The following is a 22,593-nucleotide window of genomic DNA, read 5'->3' as shown; positions in this document are numbered from 1 at the left end:
ATTCTGTAATGGTCCAACTTTGGGAGGAATATTTTGTGGCCAACACAATCAAACGCCTTAGTTGGATAAAAAAATATGCCTACCGTTCGAAACCTTTTGTTTAACCCATCCAGTACCTCACAGAGAAAAGACAATATTGCACTTTCAGTTTTTAAATGACTTGTAATTATTAAGACTTCTTATTAAAATTCTTATTATTACAAATTCTTATTATTACTGTCTCCATCCATGAACATTCTAGGGTATTGTTTTCACTTAAGGATAATTAATTCAGTAGAGATCAGGATTTGATGATATCATAATTTCATTATCATTCAGAAATGCATGTGTCAGAATTGAAACCTATGAAACAACCATGTATTCACCTTTGTAGACCGATTGTTCCTTACTTCGAGAACGTGAATTATTTAGCATAAATTTCCATAATTCAAAAGTTAGTAAATAAATAAGGTACGATGTTAAAACACAGCCCACTTCTATACCTTATAATATTTTAGAATTCTATTCTCGTAATAGTGAAGCTCGAAATTTCCCGAACAAGGTGACGACCTCAGATTCACCGTAGTTTGATATTTAAAGTTATTATTCATAGTTTAAATTTGTGTTAAATAAATTAGAACTGGCGACTCTTTTAGAATCCGAGGAAGCTCTTTTAAGCACGTAAATACGGTACCATTACGATATCAAACAGAAGAATCTTGGGTTTCTGTAAAACGCAAAGGATAAAAAAACATTTGGTACATTAAATAATTCACATTAAAAATCATATCAGGGCCGGCCGGAGTGGCCAAGCGGTTAAAGGCGCTACAGTCTGGAACCGCGCGACTGCTACGGTCGCAGGTTCGAATCCTGCCTCGGGCATGGATGTGTGTGCTGTCCTTAGGTTAGTTAGGTTTAAGTACTTCTAAGTTCTAGGGGACTGATGACCTTAGAAGTTAAGTCCCATAGTGCTCAGAGCCATTTCAACCATTTTCAATCCTATCAGGTTGCGTTCGAAATTTCTTTCTTTTGTATTATTAAGTAACATAGGGTTCTCCCGTAATTGATTAATAAACGTGAAGGAGTACCACGAAAGGGTAAAGACCATAAACAACCAGACATAAGTTGGGAGCGGGGAGACAGAGTGTGAGTTCATGACAGCACGGAGAATGTTAACAGCAATGGTCTATGTGAAGACGATAAAGAGTACCGCGCAGAGAGAGGATCAGAATTGTTGATGACCACCTTACTGTAGCAACAATGGAGTGTGAGCAAGTTCTTGTACTGAACCTTCGACCATGCACTTACATGTAACCGAACAATGAACAATTATTATGGTGTATGTATTTCAAAACTGTGTTATTGATTAGTATACCGCGTATCAAAATGACATATTTTGTGGGAATAAACTGTCCGTAAACAACAGTGGTGTGTGTCAGTGTGTTTAATAAACACGGGTACATGATATGCTAATGCAGTTCCACCCCTGAGATTTTAAATTCGCATTTCGCACAGACAAACTGATGTAGAAGCTTGACATGGCACGGAATGGAAAACGAAAAATCGTTTCAGCGTGATGCGCTAGCTCATCCTGAAGACAGTTCAGTGACGCACTTGCAGAACTGAAGCGCGTCATCGCCTCCAGTTTTCATTGTCGCCAAGGACGGCCCACTTCGTTCTCTGGCGGGGCATTGACATCATTCTATTGTGCCGACGCGTCTCTTGTCTCCGCTGAATAGCGCCAGTTAGGGCTCCAGCTGCGCCAGAAAATAGACGAGCAGTGTCTTTCTCAATGGGACGCACTCTTCGTTAACTGATCCATCCGCTGATGCGAGATCTGCAGCTATTGCAAAAAGGCTCCTTACAACAACATACAATTATTTACTCATTATTCGGCATACGTAGTATTGCGCTCTACCAAAACTACGGTTCGGTGGTTTTGGCGCAGTACATAAATGAGGCAGTAAATGGTAGGATTCCTGGTAGTATTGGTAGCACTGATAGTGAAAGAAACATAAATGATTGTGTGAGAGAGAAACTGGAAGCCGACGATATCGTTTCGATTTTTGTTTATTTGTTTTGCACGTAATTAGAGACGCACATCGTTCAGTGTTAGTCCAGTGTGTATCTAATATCCTCACAAAATGTGAATTGCGTTTTGCACGTAATGAAAGTTAACTGATGGTGTAACTTCTACGCTCTTATGTAACCAAAGCAATTACTTTTATTACAAGTACAGTCTACATTCACAAACGTAAATAAATCTCTATAATTATTTTTGTTATTATTTTTTGTACCCACCCAATGCAACGTTCCTCACCGTGATCAAAATCAAGAGTTTCCTCTTATTATTGGTAAATGCGAAAGTAGTTTTAAATAACAGAAACATTGTTTTATGTAAGCTCGGCGCAGTATTTGAGTGATGTTTTCTTTTTTTGGGGGAGGGGGGGTTACGTTTTGTAGCGCTGTGCGATAAATCTGTATTTTATTTTATTTTTTACTACAAGATTCCTCTATTTCACTTTACAAATAAATTTTCTTCGAGTAAAACCTGAATTAAATGTTGACATTTTCAATTTTGTAATAAATACTGTTTGTTTTTAAGTAATATGCTGGATAATAACTGTGTAGATCAAACATGTTCCGTACATTACACCGTCCTTTATATACGCTCACTCAGTTTCTAGACGATTCACTATTCCGATTTGTAGGGGAATCCAGTAAGATACTGATCGCATACGCCAAAAAAGCGACAGAAATGAGGTAATGCCCAATCAGTATGCAACACACCTAACGTACAGGTAACACCACCGCTATTTTAACTGACCAATACAAAAATTACCGTACCCTGCGCTCACTTATGATAGTCTACTGTAGACTACGGTAGTTTTACAACTCTAGGCATTGGTAATCGACTGTTCGCTGTTAACACCCTCTGTCAAGCGTACAACAAGTGATAAGTAATTTAATTTCACCTGAAGCTATAAATTATACAACGCTAGCTGTTACAAAATATTTGTTCAAATTCCTTGTATTTACCGCTGCCGCTTTATGCAAAAAATATTGTGATAACATGTTTGTATAAATGCTGCGAGGCCTTCATTCTTTCAATTTTGAGATTTACGGTTCCATTTTTAGGTTCTACGGCCATGTTAATACTGTTAGGGCGCTTTTAGATATATTAATTCTATTTTGTATGTGACACGTACAGTCATTTTCACAAAGAAACCAATTTAATGACCCGATTCTTTATCTTCTGCTATTGATAAGCCTCTGGAAAGACAGGGATTTATATACCGACAACGTACTAGTTTCTTTGAACCAAAAGATACCTGATAAATTTTCTGTGTGTACGTGTGTGTGTGTGTGTGTGTGTGTGTGTGTGTGTGTGTGTGTGTGTGTGCGCACACGCACGCACGCACGCGTACACGTGCGAAGCTGGTTGACTCAGTAACCGACGTAATGATTCGGAGCTTAAGCTCTTGCTCCTACCAACATGATATTTGGAGAAAAAAAAGTATAGTGTGTGTCATAAATTCCCACTATGAAAGGACGTTCCGAAACCCAGGTCCTAGGAATGTTAAACGGGAATTCAGTGATTTGTTGCCATAGACTGTAATTAAGTAATGTATAGAGGGAATATTTGTTTCGTAACCTAGGCACCCTTGGAGAAATAAGAAAGCTTTTTCGCATTGAAGCTTTGCTTCAACCACCAGCATAACCACTGGTCCTATACATACGAAATTTGTTGAGAAGATACATAACGAGAAAGAATTTTTTTATATTAATCGCCTAATGCAATGAGTTGGGCATTCAATTCCTTGCATGAAGATACGGCGCGCAACCGGTTATGTAATTCGACGCCAGGTGTAAGCTGCTGGTCTCATAAACATGAAGTTTTGGAGGAAAGAGTCGTTATATAGCGGAAGCATCCACCAACAAAATGTATGTGCCACAAATATATCTCCTAGAGGTTGAAAGGGATATTAAGTGGGTATTAAAAAATTAATATTGCTGTTCGCGTCTTGAAGAACCTTATCGACCATGTAGCTGAATAAGAAATTCCGTATATCGTGATTTCGTAAGTGGAAGCAGTTTACTTCATAATATCTTTGGCTAACACCATCTGCATTTGTTTGTACGAGCCTAGTGCTTTGAGAGTACGATAAACCTCTTTCAGCATACATTTCACGTGCGGTTGGCAAAGGGGAAGAAACCCTCCAAATGTACTTCTGTACTCTTCGTACTAATTGTTTAGAGCATGAAAAATCTGAAATATGCATATCTCAGCCCTTTTCTTTTTTAATATTTCACATTTAGAAAGAGCTTGGATTGTGTACCAAGAGCTTGTGAGTTTCATTATAAATAACTGGGATGATTTTTTAATCACCTCACACGACAGTAGCTTTGAAACTCACAACAGACGAGAACAGAGCTGTGGTGATATGAGTTATCCTTCAACGTACGACGGACTGCTTGAATCTCGATGAAACACTTACATAACATTAAGTGTATTGAGTGCTAAAAATTGTTCACGAATATCATGCTGTTCTGAAAAAAACGTAAGAAATTAGCGTACTGTGATTGCTGAAAATAATGACTACTGGTAATGTGGGTCATAAATGTGGGTCGTTTAATGGACTTAAGTGGAAGGCTGAAAATCCAGGAAGGTAATGTACTGAAGAAAAGATTCATTACACAATCTTCCGCAAGTCATTCACTCTTTGTTAATCGATCTGTAATCTTATCACACACATTTTATGAATAATACTCATTAATATAACAGTCGTTTCCAAATGACGTCATCGGCGGAAATCAGGTGACAGTGAAAGGACTCTTGGCAACCTTCAAAGTTCATGGGCAGCTCCGCCAAGAAAGTGGCGTAGTGTTTAGGATTCCTGTAGTTTCGCTAAATCGTTTAAACCGAAATTGCGACGGTTTCTCTAAAAACGACTCGGGTAGTTTCCTATTTGATTCTATTTCTCCGACACTAATGATTTTGTAGTCCATAGGATTCTAAATCATAAAATTCATTTCTTTCTCTTTCTCTCTCTGTCTGTCGCTCTCCATTTTTATGGATATTTCTCCATTTTACTTGTCTTGCGAAGTTATATTTTTGTCGAATAAGTTTTTTCTACTACCATCTGTTTTCCGATTTTGTTGAACGCTTCTTTGAATCATTATGATTTTATCCTGTTTGGAGTTCCAATTACTTTCATTCGTTCGTATCTCATTCGTCGCATTGCTTTTTATGACTTTCTTACGCAGATATGATAGTGTGTTCCCTCCACTCGCCGTGGCTATTGTAGGCCGTTGGTCGACGCAGCTACACACTGAACTCTCGACACATTTCCAATGACCTGTTTTGAGTTGCGCTTTGCACGAGCTTAGCTTTCTCAATGTCCCAATTTTGTCCTGCCCCCTCTTAATTCCTAAATCATCTCCCTGCCTCATGCTGCTGCCTCGTCCTCAAAGTTTCCTATTTAACGGACCTGAGATTATTTTCAGCAACAACATTCACTATATATTAAGCTCATATAAAAGCTGCTACCATGTTTCATAGTTTCGCAGCCACCACCGCGTTTCCTGTTAATCACGAGAAAGCAGGAACTCTGCGTGTTGTGGTACAGCACACGTATTTTCCCACGCTAGCTGTCAGCAGGCGCACGCAAGGTCCTCATTAAACTGCACGCAACCTTCAAGATAATTAATAATATACTGGCAGGCAGAAGCGTAGATTAGAGATCTCTTACATGGAATGAAACAACGTGTTACGAAATTTATGTGCCTTTACAGGAAACCAACATGAAAAGGTAAAATCGGTTTTCCTTCGATAGATAAACCATGTCTTCTGCACCTGTACGCCACAAAAAATTGCATCCTTCTCTTGCACTTCTTGGAAAAGATTGCTGTATTGTGAACAGCAGCGCGGGTAGCCCTTTCGGTCTAGGGCGCATTGCCACGGTTCGCGTAACTTCCTTAATCAGAGGTTCGAGTCCTCGCTCGGGCGTGGGCGTGCGTATTGTCATTAGCGTAAGTAAGTTTAACTTAGATTAAGTAGTGTGTAAGCCTAGGGATCCATAACTACAGCAGTTTGGTGCCAGATGGACTTTCCACAAATTTACAAATTTCCATGTGAACAGCGACACCGATCAACTTTTTTTTCTGCAGATAATGATTGGACGACGTCGTTCCGATTACTGAAGTACGTTATTTCAGTGCGTGTGTTGTTTTGAAGAACGACGCAGTGTTGTTTCGGACATGCATGCATATCGTATGCAATATATTATTTGTCAGCAGCGATTTTCAAATGTAATAATGTGTGTACGGTACAGCCAGTAACGCAGGAATAACACCATATGCAGGTGAGGGTCTGGCCGTGAGTCATGCGAGGTTGGCCAAAACGGTTAAGACAACCGCTCACGTAAAACGGGAAATCAGAGTTGAGTCCCGTCCGGTAGAAATATTCACTCTTGTCATTCTCTTATACAGCTGATGATTGTTCGCATTAACAACTGCCAATACATTTCTTGGGTGACGGACGTAGGCCGCCCACAGACACAAACGGCGCTTTTGGATAATATGTTTTGGTGACATAACATTCGGAGCTCAGAAGCACTGCAGATATATGCGCGGATTCCGGCACTAATACATTGTACTTGAAGAAATACTTCATCTCTTCCAGGCTGTTTCGTTAAAACAGGCACTTCATTCAGCTCTGCAGGACAGTTTTGGGATTTTCCTCATTTTCTAGTGCACCAATGTGCGTGGGCACGCCCTCAAAGTAGTATATGTCAAAACTCTCTTCCCATGCACATCTACTCATGGCATGACAGTCAACGGACACATGCTCGGAATGAAGAGACAGAAAAAAGGCATACAGAATTGGCATGTACAAGGGCGTGCTGAAAAGTAATGGCTCCAAATGTGTTTGCGAGAAAACTCTTTTAGATTTCAAAATAAAACCAACGTTATTAAAACTCTGCACTTTTATTCTTCATGTCCACATATTTATTTCTCAACATAGCCACTCCGGCGACGATCATATTTCTCTCAGCGACACACCAGTTCGTTGACACCGTCACTGACTTTGTTGATGGAGTCACAACCTCACCTGTGCTTGCACCGGTTCATCACTATCAAAGTCCTTCTTTAAATTTTGGAAACATGAAAATCGGAGAGGCGAAGACGAGACTGTGTGGAGGATGACCGCTGACAGTGAAGCCGAGACACTGGACTGCTGCAGATGTCGCAGCGCTCGAGTGTGGTCCGGCATTGTCACGTTGAAGGACAGGTTGCTCCATTTGTGGACGGACTCTTTGAATAATTAGTGCTTTCAATTTTCTGAGGGTCGCTCACCCACCAGCATAATTACGTTACACACCGTTACGCTAGACACCACAATTCGAAGCCCTCTACCAGCAGAAGCTTGTAACTTCTGTCAGCTAAACGGGAAAGTACACCGAGTAGTATATATGGTACGTATTTACCTCAACCAATATTGTGAACAGAATAAAGAATTCGGTGGCATTACTTTGCAGCACGCCATCGTACATGATTGTATTTGGGAAAGGTAGGGAAGAAACCATCGCTGCACTTGTATTATGTGAGTTGTGGAAATCACTGAAAACACAAATCTGAATTTTCCTCGCGACACACACTATAGTCTCTCTGGAATGTTGAATGGTATCTTACAGAATGGAAGCTTTCTGTCCTAATCGCTGTGCCACTCCCCTCGCCAGGGATCTAATGCCTACTTTCTCATTCTTTGTACCTCCCTACCACTATAGTTAGGGCAATGAGGGAAACATACAGGTTGTAACATTACGATACCGAAAAATTTTTGGCGACTGTAAAGAGTCTTCTGAGGAACAAGTTGAGGATTAATACCCATGACCCGAGACATCATCCATTGACGCTAAAGATCATCAAAGCTATAGTGATCGTACAGTGAGCAGATTACCTTTCCCGCCGAAGCGGACAGTCTACCAGCAGACTCTTTCCCCTGTGACTTCGACGACATGTTGCGTCGTTGGATTATGTTTTCATTTTCCTCACGACACCCACAATAATCTCCCGAAATTTGTTGGTAGCATTATGGCACAGACTGTGTACAGTCGTGAAGTGAAGAAATACCAAACTTCGTATCCAAACCCAATAGTTACATCAATTTCGAGCTTTTTTCCAACCCCAGATGTTAGTTGAACACTCAGATCTTCCATATGCCTTTGCTCCTGGCTTGGCGTGTATAAACGAGCTGAGGAAACCATGGTGTGAATTAGTAAGAAAACAGAATCCACATCGCAAGAAATAAGACAAGATTCACACAAAACACCCTGTTTCTATGCACCATTAAATCTCTGTTCACTGTGTTTTCATAAAATGAAAGATAGAACAAATCAACCAATTTTGAATTTTGAAGAACGAACTGCGAATGGAATCTTTGTAGGGAAACGTCACCCACGGAATGTAGAAAGCAATTCAAGTTTTTTTTATTTACTATATTCACATTTTCCTTCTCACATACACACAACAAGAAAAGCTTACACTCACGTCGTTCCGAGAGTTCCGGAACCTGTACAGAAAATTGGAATCGAGATCAACATAAACACCATTTTCGCCCTTTTTATTGCTCATGATAACCACACTTGTAGCACCATATAGCGAGACCTTCAGAGGTGGTGGTCCAGATTGCTGCACACACCGGTACCTCTAATATCCAGCAGCACGTCCTCTTGGATTGATGCACGCCTGTATTCGGCGTGGCATACTATCCACAAGTTCATCAAGGCACTGAAGGTCCAGATTGCCCCATTCCCCAACGACGATTTGGCGTAGATCCTTCAGAGTGGTTGGTGGGTCACGTAGTGCCTAAACAGCTCTGTTCAATCCATGCCAGATATGTTCGATAGGGTTCATGCCTGGAGAACATGCTGGTCACTCTAGTCGAGCGATGTCGTTATCCTGAAGGAAGTCATACACAATATGTGCACGATGGGGGCGCGAATTGTCGTCCATGAAGACGAATGCCTCGCCAATATACTGCCGGTATGGTTGCACATAGGTCGGAGGATGGCACTCACGTATCGTACAGCCGTTACGGCGCCTTCCATGACCACCAGCGGCGTACGTCAGCACCTCATAATGCCATCCAAAACAGCAAAGAACCTCCACCTTGCTGCACTCGCTGGACAGTGTGTCTAAGGCGTTCAGCCTGATCAGGTTGCGTCCAAACACGTCTCCGACGATTGTCTGGTTGAAGGCCTATGTGACCACACCGGTCAAGAGAACGTGATGTCAATCCTGAGCGGTCCATTTAGCATGTTGTTGGGCCCATCTGTACGGCGCTGGCGGTGTTGTGGTTGCAAAGATGGACTTCGCCGTGGAGTCGGAAGTAAAATTCCGCATCATGCAGCCTATTGTCACAATTTGAGTCGTAGCACGACGTCCTGTGGCTGCACTAAAAGCATTATTCAACATGGTAGAGTTGCTGTCAGGGTTCCTTCGAGCCACAATCCGTAGGTGGCGGTCATCCACTGCAGTTGTAGCCCTTCGGCGGCCTGAGCGAAGCATGTCATTGCCAGTTCCTGTCTCTCTGCATCTCCTCCATGTCCGAACAACTTAGCTTTGGTTTACTCCGAAACGCCTGGACACTTCCTTTGTTGAGAGCCCTTCCTGGTACAAAGTAACATTGCGGACGCCATCGAACCGCAGTACTGACCGTCTAGGCTTGGTTGAACTACAGTCAACACGAGTCGTGTACCTCCTTCTTGGTGGTATGACTGGAATTAATCGGCTGTCGGACCTCCTCCGTGTAATAGGCGCTGCTCATGCATGGTTGTTGACATGTTTGGGTGGGTTTAGTGACATTTCTGAAGAGTCAAAAGGACTGTGTCTGTGATACAATATCTACAGTCAACATCCATCTTCGAGAATTCTGGGAACCGGGGTGATGCAAAACTTTTTTTGATATCTGTATTTTACTCTCCTTAAAATCATACCAATAATTTTATGACATATTTCTCACAGCTTCCTTATTAGATAAAGTTATGAGCGAGCTTCCCACATTTGTTTGCCTCAGAATCTGTTTCCATGATGCTCTATTCTTGATTCTTATCCAAATGATCTCGGAAGCCTGGATGGAGCTTTACAATGGCTTTCATTTCTGATCTTAATTTGTCCATGAGTGTCATATAAGAGTGAAACCATATCGGTTATGTACTCGCTAATGTTTCCCTTGTCATACATGATTGATATACTCTTATAGGCCGATCTTCCAAATGTCTCTCCTTGGCAGCAGGAAATGTAAACGTATTTGCGGACAAGCGATTCATTTGTAGGGAATTCATTCCCTTGGACTTGCTGAAAACCTGTTTTTTACTTGAAAGTCATCCTTGAATAGGGTGCTGTGTATTCAGTTGTTGTTACGCAGTCACGTAAATACACTGTTCTCAAATGTTGCAGTGTATTTGGCACAATATACAAGTTACCCATCTTATCACACTTCTGTTTCTTGTATTTCTAAATAACTAAATATCAGTTCTGCTCCTCCAGAATGAGAGGACGCTGGCATTCCCAGCATCGCGAACGTTGTATTGCATGTAAAGAAGTACACATTTTCAAAGAATAATCCACACATCCAAGAAGTAGAATCGTGACACTGCAATCATAGAGGGAACAATTATTGAACTATATGAAAAAAAACAACGTAAACTGGATACAAATTACGGCGCGCACACACTTTATGCAACATGTAAATGTCACTATAGGTAATCGGATTTAGTTTATGACATGTTCGATATGCCTGCCATCATTGACGATGGCGTGGAGCAGACGAATAGATAAATTCTGCATGATCAGCTGAAGTGTCGGAACATCGATGCTGCAGATGGCCTCCTGATGACAAAAAAGGAGTCGCATGTGTTCAGATCCGGAGAATATAATCGAGGCCCTTGCCAGCTGGCCGTTGTGGCCGAGCGGTTCTAGGCGCTTCAGTCCGGAACCGCGTTGCTGCTACGGTCGCAGGTTCGAATCGTGCCTCGGGCAGGGATGTGTGTGATGTCCTTAGGTTAGTTAGGTTAAAGTAGTTCTAAGTCTAGGGGACAGATGACCTCAGGTATTAAGTCCCATAGTGCTCAGAGCCATTTGAACCATATTGAGGCCCATGTCAGTGGCCTCTGGGTACCCCACAGCCGGAATACCCAACAGCCACAGTCCCCAGAGTGCTCCTCCAGAACAGCAAACACTCTCCTGCTTCGATGGGGTCGAGCTCCGTCTTGCATAAACCACCTCTAGTCGAATGCCGGATCATTTTGGATAATGGGAGTGAAATCATCTTCCAAAACCTTCACGTACCGTTCTGTAGTCACCGTACCATCAAGGAATATCGCACTGATTATTCCGTGGCTGGACATTGCACACAACACAGTCACCCATTGAGGGTGAAGAGACTTCTCGGTGGCAAAAATGCCTATTTCCAGGCCTCAAAACGCACATGTTCCGCTTATTGACGACCCCATCCAAATAAAAGCAGGCTTCGCCGCTAAACCAACTAAATCCCATCATGTTCCGCGCCCAACCGAGCACTTTGAACGTACTAACGCAAACCGTTCAGAAGTTACGACGATTTTATTTCATATAGACCAATAATTGTTGCCCTGTGAGAACAAGCCTATATACGATACTGTGCAAAGGAATATGCAGCAGCTTCTTCAAAGTTGGTTGTCCAGTACAAAGCAGCTTTTGAGCAAATTCTGGGGTATGAATTCCCTATAACTGAATCATTTGTCAGGAAACATAGTCTTGATTTTCCTTCTGTCTTCAAAAGAAGTGGTAAACACCCACCCCGATGGCTTAAGGACTCGGACTTCCATGTACAGAAATTCGTATCTCCCGTACTACCGTTTAGTCATAATTAAACTGAGGCTTTTCTGAGTACCGCAGTATGGGCTGCATACGTCGCAGGATGCTGAAATATAGTGGGTAGGTTCATTAAATGGTCCATTCAGTGAGTATTCTGAAAAAAACTAACAGTTCCAATTCCTGCCATTTCTGGCACCAGACAAAAATAGGGTTACTGTAAGCAGTCAGAACGTGAAATGTTTCCTGTTCAGATGTCAGTATGTTGCTTGTCGCATGGCGACGCACGTTGATTTCTTTTGTGAAGTGGTGATTGGTGTAAAGGGTTAAGAAAGTTGACGTTTTCTGTACGAATCGCAATTGCTATTTAGAAGGAGTACCATGCATTGCTTGTCAATTTGTTTTATCAGAACAGCAGCAACAGCAGTTTTCATTGCGGCAATATCGCCGATAGGAGCAAATGTGTAGAAGCCCTACGTTGGTAAATGGGCTAAAGAATTTGGTAATAAATTTGAAGAAAGAGGTGAATTAAATGGTGCAGCAAGCAGAGGGAGAGTGCCCATTCCCATGGCAGGTATTAATGAAGTTGGTGCAGCTATAGCCGACCACGCAGCACCCACCTCTCATTCTGCGGCCAGTGTTCGAGCTGTGTCACGGTAATTGTCTCTTTCCTTGTCAACAGTTAGAAAGATTTTGCGAGTCATGTCACAGTGGTATCCCTACAAAATTCAAAATGTGTATCAAATGAAACCACAAGATAGGCTACAACGCCGTGAGATAGCCCTCCATTTTTTGGCATGCATGGCAACAGGTGACATGTGGCCGGGGAATATTCTTTGGGCGGACGAGGCACATTCTGCATTGCAAAATACACAGAACTGTCACATTTGGGGTTCTACTCCACCAAATGTGCTAGAACATCCATTGGACTCTGTTTATGTGTCTATGTGGTGTGTTTTCTCAAACTACTTCATTTTCTGTTCGTCTTTCTTCGAGGGCCTGTGAGGTGCACAGCGACACCTACACATTATAAGAACCTCTTTGTGCAACGTGTGACTCCGGCTTTGCAAGTACGCAGCTTTGTCCCCGCCACTATTTCCAAGCAAAATGGAAGACACCACATGTTGCTTGACAGGTGAAAGATTTTCTTCGAGAAATCTTCCATAACGACTGCATCGTCAGTGCTTGTATGACCTTCCAGATACCCCGACTTGAGCCCATGTGACTTCTGGCTGTGGGGATATTTGAACAATCTTGTCTATCAGGGAAATATCCGAATTAATCATTATCTGAAGGGCAGCCGAGTGGTTCTAGGCGCTTCAGTCTGGAACCGCGCGACCGCTACGGTCGCAGGTTCGAATCCTCCCTCGGGACTGGTTGTGTGTGATGTCGTTAGGTTGGTTAGCTTTAAGTAGTTCTACGTTCTAGGGGACTGATGACCTCAGATGTTAAGTCCCAAAGTGCTCAGAGCCATTTCAACCATTTTTTTTTTTTTTTTGAAGGGCAGCACATGACGACATATCGCATTGATTACACCGGATACGCTGCGAACATCTGACGACCATACCGTATTGTGGATGTAGCATGTTGCTGAGTTAGGAGACCACACGGAAACCTTGTTGTAACTTGTGACCAAGCCCTAATAAACGTTGCAGAACCGCCCTTATTCAGTGTTCCATCGTTCCTCTCCTTTTCCTGTACCTACACCATATTTTGACTGCATACTGCGCTATATTTTCACCTAGTGCCAGATATTGGAGCTATTGCTTTGAAATGCTAAAGAAACTGGTATAGGCATGCGTATTCAAATACAGAGATGCGTAAACAGGCAGACTACGGCGCTCAAGAGTCTGGCGCTGTTGTTAGATTGGTTATTGCTGCTACAATGGCAGGTATCAAGATTTAAATGAGTTGGAATGTTGTGTTATAGTCGGCGCGCGAGCGATGGGACACAGCATCTCTGAGGTAGCGATGAAGTGGGGATTTTCCCGTACGACCATTTTACGAGTGTACCGTGAATATCACTAATCCTGTAAAACATCAGATTTCCGACATCGCTGCGGCCGAAAAAGAAAAAATCCTGCAAGAGCGGGACCAATGACGATTGAAAAGAATTGTTCAACGTGACAGAAGTGCAACCCTTAGCAGCAGATTTCAATGCTGAGCCGTCAACAAGTATCAGGGTGATAACCATCAGCCGGCCGGAATGGCACAGCTATAACATTCTCAGTCAATGTCAGTTTGGTTTCCGGCAAGGCCTATCAATTGATGATGCTATTTTCTCTTTCACCGATCAAATTCTCGAATCTCTTAACAGGAAACTGGCACCAATTGGAATCCTATGTGACCTATTATGGGTTAAGTGGAATATTGGGGACACGGATTAAATCCTATCGTACAGACAGGAAACAAGTGGCAATAATTTCTGACAGTAATGGTATCCCAGCTTTATCCAAGTGGGGAACAGTCAACACTGTAGTGCCTCAAGGCTGTTTCTACATTTATAAATGACCTCCCACACTGTACCAAGTCAGCGAGCAAGTTCACCCTATTTTATGACAATACTTCTAGTTGATAAAGCAACAGAGAACAATCGGGAAACATCTGTGAACATTGCATTTGATGACATTCTGAAATGGTTTAACTTTAATGGACTCTCGCTGAATATAAAAAAATCTTGTTATATTCAGTTTCATATGGCGCATAAAGAAGTGGGGGATATAAGTATAGAATGTAATGGTCAACAAATAAAGCAAGTTGACTTAACTAAGTTCCTGGATTGCAAACTCAATTTGTCCAACCATATCCTAGATCTAGAAGGAAGGCTTCATTTTGCAGCAGCTGCATAATTGCATCGACCAGACATAAGGATGCCATAAGAGCTGCTTATTTAGGATATTTCCATGCACTTTTGTCTTACTGAATCATCTTTTGAGGCAACCAGCCCTTGGCAAAAACCGTTTTTGTTGCTCAGAAGAGAGCTATACGCATAATAAGTGGTGTGCACCCAAGGCGCTTCTGCAGGAATCCGTTAAGGAAACTACAGGTATTTACAATGATATGTCAGTAAATATAGGCTACTCCCTTGTACGTTTCATTAATAAAAACCATTCTCTCTTCAAAACCAACTGTGAATATCATGGTCACAAAACAAGGTCAAAAGAGGACTTCCACAGCAACCAGTCGAATTATACCCTTGTACAGAGAGGAGTAAATTATACAGGCATCAAAATTTTCAATGCTCTATCCAGTGACATCAAAAGTCTTGCTCCTGAAACGCTAAAGTTCAAGAGCAAACTGAAGGAACACCTACTACAAAAATAATTCTATTCAATTAGTGCATTTTTTAGTGCATAGGAGTAAGTTTGAGTTAGCCATTCAATGTAAGCATAAAGGTAAAATATTTGTTGCATTGTATTATATTGTTGCTGAAATACTTTGATATTGTTTATTTGAATGGGTCTACATAAGTATTAATTCTGATGTATGTAATATGTTTTTTTTTTCTAGTGCTCCATGTTTTTACAATGAGTCTTTCATGAATTAACCATATTGTGTGCTGCTGTATTGTTAACACTGTAAAAATGCTGACTCGTTCCATATCCTTTCAACTCCATTGTTATCAGGATCGACAGGACTCGCAATGAAATAAAATAAAAACTAAATACTTCTATAGTTGTTGTATTACAAGTTTGGTTTGTCCGCGTTTGCCTGCAGGCTTTATCACGGTGAGCGAGTGGTGCGCCGCCATGGATGCCAAGACGGGCCTGACTCTGCCGTGGCGCATGCTGAAGGACAAGTTGGTCAGCATGGACCCGGCTTCCGGCCGCGTGCAGTACGTCACCACGTTCCAGGAGCATCTACCAGGCCGCAGAGCCGTCGTGAGTAGAGCTCGCAGCACGCTCACGGTAATGGAACCGGCGGCCCAGGGGAGCTCGCCGTTGTTTATACTCCCCCACTACCACCACCTGCCCCTGCACCAGTCTGCGTGTCTCCACGGAAACACTCGGCTTCTCTCACAGGATGTAATGCAGAGCCCCGTATGCCAGCTGCACTCCATCACGATCGTTTACTGTTAACTTTAGCCTTAAACACATTCTCCAGTGTACCTTTTCGCCGTAACGTATTTGTAAAGCACTGTAGGCGGCTTGAATACTAGTTGCAGACAGAGTTGTTATCACGCCAATCCGTTTCCTGCAAATTATATTGTTTGAAATGAGGTATTACCAAATTTTTGGATGGTGAGAATACTGAAAAATAAGAAAATCGAAGCGTTTAAGCCGTATGCTATAAAAGGGTGTGTAAAATTAGATGGGCTGATAAGGCGTGAGGAAATACTCCGCAGAATCGGCGAAGGAAAGAACACAAGGAAAAACTCTGACTAGAAGGGACGGGTTGGGAAACGTGTCTTAAGATATCAGGAAATAGTTTCTGTGGTACTTGAAGCTGCTGTAGACGGCCAGACTTCCAGGGTTCGACAGAAATTTGGGATATATGCAACAAATAACTGCGGGCGTATGGCGCAAGTGGCTCTCGGATACGAAGAGAGCGGCACAAGAGAAGAACTCGTGCCGGGCCACATTAAACCAATCAGAAGACTTATGAAGCCCACAAAAAATTGAATGATGTGAATGTAAAATCTGATAATATGATTTAACTTCATAGGTCAACAATGCAATCTGTGGGTAATACACTGCCTATTAAAAAACTGAATAACCGCCTAGACGTGCAGGTATGGAATCAGTGAGGTTGTGGAAAGTACCGACAGGAATGTAGGGCCATTTTGACTCCAGTGCCGTGGCCAGCGTGCTAGGTTTCTATGTCAAGGATTCATAGCGCAAACGATCCTATTGAGGTGGTCCCAAAGATTTTCGATTGAGTTTAAATCCACGGAGTCTGGTAGGCAGAGGAGTACGGTCAACTCATTCTGGTGCTCTTCGAACCACACACGTACAATGCGAGCTGCGTGACACGTTGACTTTTCCTGCTGGTAGATGCTATCGTTCCTAGGAAAAACGAACTGCAGTTAAGGATAGACTTGGTCCACAAAGATATATGCCTAGGGGAGAATAGAAACTTGCGGCACAACCTCACTAAACGGGCACATCGGGCGATAGGGCACATCCCAAGGCATGGAGGGATGGTAAATTTCCATATGGAAGGAAGTATTGGGGAAGGGGGGGTTGGGGGGGGGGGGGAGCAAGAAGGTGTACAGGGAAACCAAAACTTGACTACAACAATTAGTTTCAGGTGGATGTAGGATGCAATAGTAATACTGAGATGAAACAATTATACGGGATGAAGTAGAGAAGAGAACAACGTCAAAAGAGACTTCAAGCTGAAGAATGCAATAACAATAAAAACACCCTAGAAACGGGATTGTTAAATCATAAATTCAGTGATTAAGAAAAAATATAAATAGTATTTAACTTTAGGGAAACCGATACTGTGGCTGTGGCGTATTTTATCTGTATTTTAGTAGCTAGATGATAAATAACACGCACGAAATGCACATAGACACTTTAGCAACTATGCAGTCACGCAGTAAAACTTAGTAGTAACGCTTCGTAAGTAAAATTAGTTTCCTGATAATTCGTGAATGGCTAAAGTGAATCTGAGACGGAAACGGCGCACCAAACACCAGTGTTGTTCAACAGCTGATGAGTTTTTTATGCTTAATGTCACGTGTTATGTGAGTTCACATGGCTGGATAAGCTCAACCATATCTCATCTGAAACAAATGAAAACCAATCCCTTATACCACTTCATTCGGTAACTCTTGACAGAATCGGACAAGCGGGAACCGGCCAGAGAGTCTAAATTCATGAACAATAAAAAACTCATGAGGAGGGAGATAAAAGTCTTCTTTGATAACGTTACTGAAATGACTGTACACTTTAATTTCTCTCATGTTGACGAAAGTTAAATCGCTGTTAGCTGCTTAATACTGACGAAAGGGAAATACATTTACATCAGGTGAATTGGTTTGATGTTATACACAATTACGATTTCTACGAAGGCAACTTCATTTTTAGATGCTTTCATATGATGAGTGAATCAAGAGATATCCGCAAACTTATGTCGACTCCAACAAATAAGAGGTATACACCTCCAACCTGCACGTACATACTTCACTTCAGAGACAGTGTAAGTACGGAGATGTTGGACAGTACTCCTACAAATTAACTGATGCTGCTGATATTTGTCACTGTCGAAAATTTTTAATTCTTATCTGCACAGATAAACAACGTTGCGACTTTGACAGACTATTCTTTAGGTTGTTTTTCACTTTAGTAAAGTCTTCTACCGTTCTTAGTCGTTTCATATTTGTAGCTAATATTCCCCATCCTCCCACGCTTGAATTACTCTGTCAAGAATTTCCCGAAACGTCTTCTCTATTGCGATACATGTGATTCCAAACCACCAGTGCAGAAGTTCAGTGAGACCTTGTACTGCTTAGTCACCACCCCTTCTTTTCGTGGTCTTTGCCCCGCAAATAAGCACACTCGACAAATAATTAAACACATCCAGGAAGCACCACGCCAATACGAAACACCCCTTCTAGCCCTGATAATGTCCCCGATTTAAGTTTCTTGAAGTAGTCCACATCTACCTGAAGCCACAGTCATCATTTCATTCCGTAGAGCTACAAAACTATAAGGATGTTGACTGATATGTTTCAACCTCTGTTCCAGGTAGCACCAGACATTTTTTGAGAGACTACGATCGTGTGGTTTAGCAATCCAGTCGAAGCGCTATTGCGTGCATGAGTGTTCCTGAAACCAGGATGGTATGCATGCAGCCTTAAGAATATAGCTGCTGTTAATTTGGAAAACAGACGCGACTTCAGTATATTAACGACGATCATTTAGGTGACAGGGTAAATTTCGATGCAGAGAATGTTGAAATAAAACATTTTGGTCGTGTCCATGGTAATCTGAATGAATGGGACCGAGTCGTGGCACGAAAATCACTCCTAAAACAGGAGAGGACAGACTGCAACATTATACATGGCTTGCACACACACTGAATTAAATGACTCAGCAGACTCAATAATGAAGTGCAATATTATTTGCAGCCTTTCGCAAGGTATCAGACTACGAAGGACCGTAGAATGCAGTTCCTGTTGCAACCTTCACTTGGGAACTGAGCACGCGCATGATTCATTCCGCTGATTTCATTGGATTTTTACAACCACCTCGCCAACGGCCTCGCCGGGGTGGTAGCACAGGTTCCCGTGAGATCACCGAAGGTAAGCGCTTTCGGGCTGGGCTAGCGCTTGGATGGGTGACCATCCAGTCTGACGAGCGCTGTTGTCAAGCGGAATGCACCCAGCCCATGTGAGGCAAACTGAGGAGCTACTTGATCTAGAAGTAGCGACTCCAGTCTCGTAAGCTGACATACGGCGGGGGTAGCCGTGTGCTGACCACGTACCCCTCCATAACCGCTTTCTGTGACCCCTGTGGGCAAAGGATGACACGGCGGTCGGTCGGTGCCGCTTTTTTTTTTGTACAACGAGCTTCCGCAGAGCTCATTGGGGGAGGGGGCCCTGTTCTCTAGTACATGAGGTCTGCGGCTATTCGTTCTCGTTTGCACCTCACTATCACATCACCAACTGCCGACTTGAGTGGCTTTAGAATGGTTGAAGTATTCATGACTAATTTGTTACGCGGGTGACAGCCAGTGAGTAGTCCACGTTCGAAGTCAAGGAGCTTTCCCTCCTACGCAGTCTGGTTTCACTGCTTTTCTACTGATAACGCAACTCTCTTCTCCTCGTCTTATAGTTCGGGGTCTGCATCTCATGAAATCTACTGGTCAAGTCGACATTACATGCCGGTGTCAGCATACTTTTGAGCAGATAGTGGAGTCTTTGCTACATACACTACTGGCCATTAGAATTGTTACACTACGAAGATGACGTGCTACAGACGCGAAATCTAACTGACAGGAAGAAGATACTGGGATATGCAAATGATTAGCTTTTTAGAGCATCCACACAAGGTTGGCGCCGGTGGCGACACCTACAACGTGCTGACATGAGGAAAGTATCCAACCGATTTCTCATACACAAACAGCAGTTGACTGGCGTTGCCTGGTGAAACGTTGTTGCGATGCCTCGTGTAAGGAGGAGAGATGAGTACCATCACTTTTCCGACTTTGATAAAGGTCGAATTGTAGCCTATTGCGATTGCAAATTATCGTATCGCGTCATTGCCGCTCGCGTTGGTCGAGATCCAATTCCAATGACTGTTAGCAGAATAGGGAATCGGTTTGCAAGACAACAACCATCTGCACGAACAGTTCGACGACGTTTGCAGCAGCATGGACTATCAGCTCGGAGACCATGGCTGCGGTTACCCTTGACGCTGCATCACAGACAGGAGCGCCTGTGGTGGTGTACTCAACGACGAACCTCAGTGCACGAATGGCAAAACGTCATTTTTGCGGATGAATTCAGGTTCTGTTTACAGCATCATGATGGTCGCATCTGTGTTAGGCGACATGGCGGTGAACGCACATTGGAAGCTATAAAGACTCCTTTGAAAAAAAAAAAGAAAAATTTTTTTGTTTACCACTACTACTGGGCTATTTACTGTTTAGCTCTACAGGACCTTTATACTGAAATGTTTCCCAACACCACCTTGTATTGTCTTTCTATGTGTGTGAGTAATTGTATGTTCACTGTTTTGGGTAAATACATAGAGCGTATCTTGCCATAGACCAGATTCATTTGAGTCACTAACCCTTGGTCATTATGCATTGTGAAACCTGATTGAAGTTACTATCAACTAAATAAAAAAAAATTAAAAGAAATCATTCATACTATAGCTAAATTCTCTGCATACTGAAAACAAAACTTATCTTTACAGTGGAAAACAAATACATAATGTCTGCGTATCTCTCATACATTATGCCCGAAAAGAAAAACTAACTATTAAATTGCAAAAAGAAAGAAACTATCCTAAGTATGATTCATAGGTTTAATGAAAATTGTCTAATCAATATTATTTGATAAGAATAGTACCTTCAATCTTCAGAATCTTCAGTCATAATGAAATTGCTTTAACAAGTGATGAGGATACATTCCTCTCACCTTTCCATTCTTCACATCCTTCAAAACATAGGTTCCTGGATGGAGTATTTTGGTATTCACCAATGGTCCTTTATACAATATTTGCCATTTTGTGTTCTTCCTCTGTATACGTGAAGCCTTAGGATGAGTTTTTACTAAAACTTGGTCCTTCACTTTACATGTTTTTATTTTTCCAAATCGATTGTCAAAATATATTTTCCGTTTTCTTGCCTTGTCCATTATATTGAGTAAGGATTGTCGTACTTTATTTTGTAGGTCTATTTTGTTAATAGATACTTTAGGAATTGGTCGAATCCAGTCAATCTTTTCCTGTTTTCCAAACATCAGTTCGTATGGGGTGTGTTCTGTCTTAGTATGTGGCATATTGTTTACAATTTCCTGAAAATCGTGAAGATAATCGATCCATTTTGGTTGCTAGTTGGGGCAATATGTTCTCATGAACCGGTTTAATTCACGAAAACTTCGTTCCACGGGATTCGCCGAAAGGTGGTACATTGATGTTAGAATTTGTTTTATACGACAACTGGTTAATGTTTGCCTCCCAGGAAATCCAGTGAACATTGACCCATTGTCAGAAAGAATATTCTCTGGTTTGCCTACCTTGACTATATAATCCTTGACCAGCTTGTTGGCTATGGATGCAGCAGTAGCTGATTTTAATGGATAAAGTTTGACATACTTAGTGAATATATCAAGAAAAGCTACAATATATTTGCATCCTCCCCTTGATGATGGTAGAGGACCACAGACGTCGACCGAAATGATTGACAGCGGTTTAGTGGGTATAATAGGATGTAGCAAATCTTTCACACAAAAATTTCCTGGTTTGGCTAGCTGACAAATGTTACATTTCCTTAACTGTCTGTGTACTTTTCTGCGAATATTTGGGAAGCAGCAATATGCTTGAATCTTCCGAGCACACTTTAATACTCCAAAATGTCCCCAAGTGATGTGCGTGTGCAAAATTAAGCCATTCTCATTCTTCTCGGGAATACACACCTTCCAATTATCTGAATCAAGATGCCCTTTGAAAAATAAGACGTCGTCCTCAACTTTGTACAGTCTCTTCAGATCATAGTTTCCAGTCTTTGCTAAGGTTTCCTTTATTGAATGCCAACGAGGATCTTCATTCTGTAGTTTTTCCATGTTCTTACACACGTCAAGAAAATGTTTCGTATATATTCTATCAGTCATTATATGAACATTAATTTCGGACTGATTGTCCGTGATGTTGATAGTTGACAAATCTCCATCTGGCATTCTAGACAGTGCATCGACGATGAAATTATCCTGTCCGCTTATGTATTTAATTTCAAATTGAAACTCTTTGAGTGGAAGCGTCCATCTTGGATGTAATAATTTACATGATTGCAAAAAACTTAAAGCTTTGTGGTCACAGTATACTGTTGTCTTCGCTCCGTATAAGTAATAGTAAAATTTCTTAAATGACCAGACTACGGCCAATGCTTCCCCTTCGGTAGTCGTATATGTTCTTTCACAAGCAGTTAAGAGTCGGCTAGCAAAAGCTACCGGACAGAAAGTTTGTATTCTATCTATCATCTTTACTTGGAAGAGGCATGAACCTATTCCAATTTCCGAAGCATCTGCAATTAAACCGAATTCTTGGCTCATATCTGGATGATATAATATTTGTGAATTGA

At 41.9% G+C, this 22,593-nt stretch overlaps 1 protein-coding gene across 1 annotated transcript in view; it reads left to right on the top strand.

The window, feature by feature from the left end:
- Positions 1-22,593, top strand: part of LOC126473757 (serine/threonine-protein phosphatase rdgC) — a 1,849,640-nt gene that overhangs the window by 1,732,073 nt on the left and 94,974 nt on the right. Inside the window, exon 14 of the mRNA XM_050101014.1 lies at positions 15,556-15,746. Within this exon, the coding sequence (XP_049956971.1) occupies positions 15,556-15,746 (191 nt within the window). The remainder of the gene's footprint in view (positions 1-15,555; positions 15,747-22,593) is intronic.

The sequence above is a fragment of the Schistocerca serialis genome, chromosome 4 (genome assembly GCF_023864345.2).
Source record: "Schistocerca serialis cubense isolate TAMUIC-IGC-003099 chromosome 4, iqSchSeri2.2, whole genome shotgun sequence".
In the NCBI taxonomy this organism is placed as follows: domain Eukaryota; kingdom Metazoa; phylum Arthropoda; class Insecta; order Orthoptera; family Acrididae; genus Schistocerca; species Schistocerca serialis.
The sequence above is the reverse complement of the archived record's forward strand: the minus strand, read 5'-3'. Positions and strand labels throughout refer to the sequence as shown.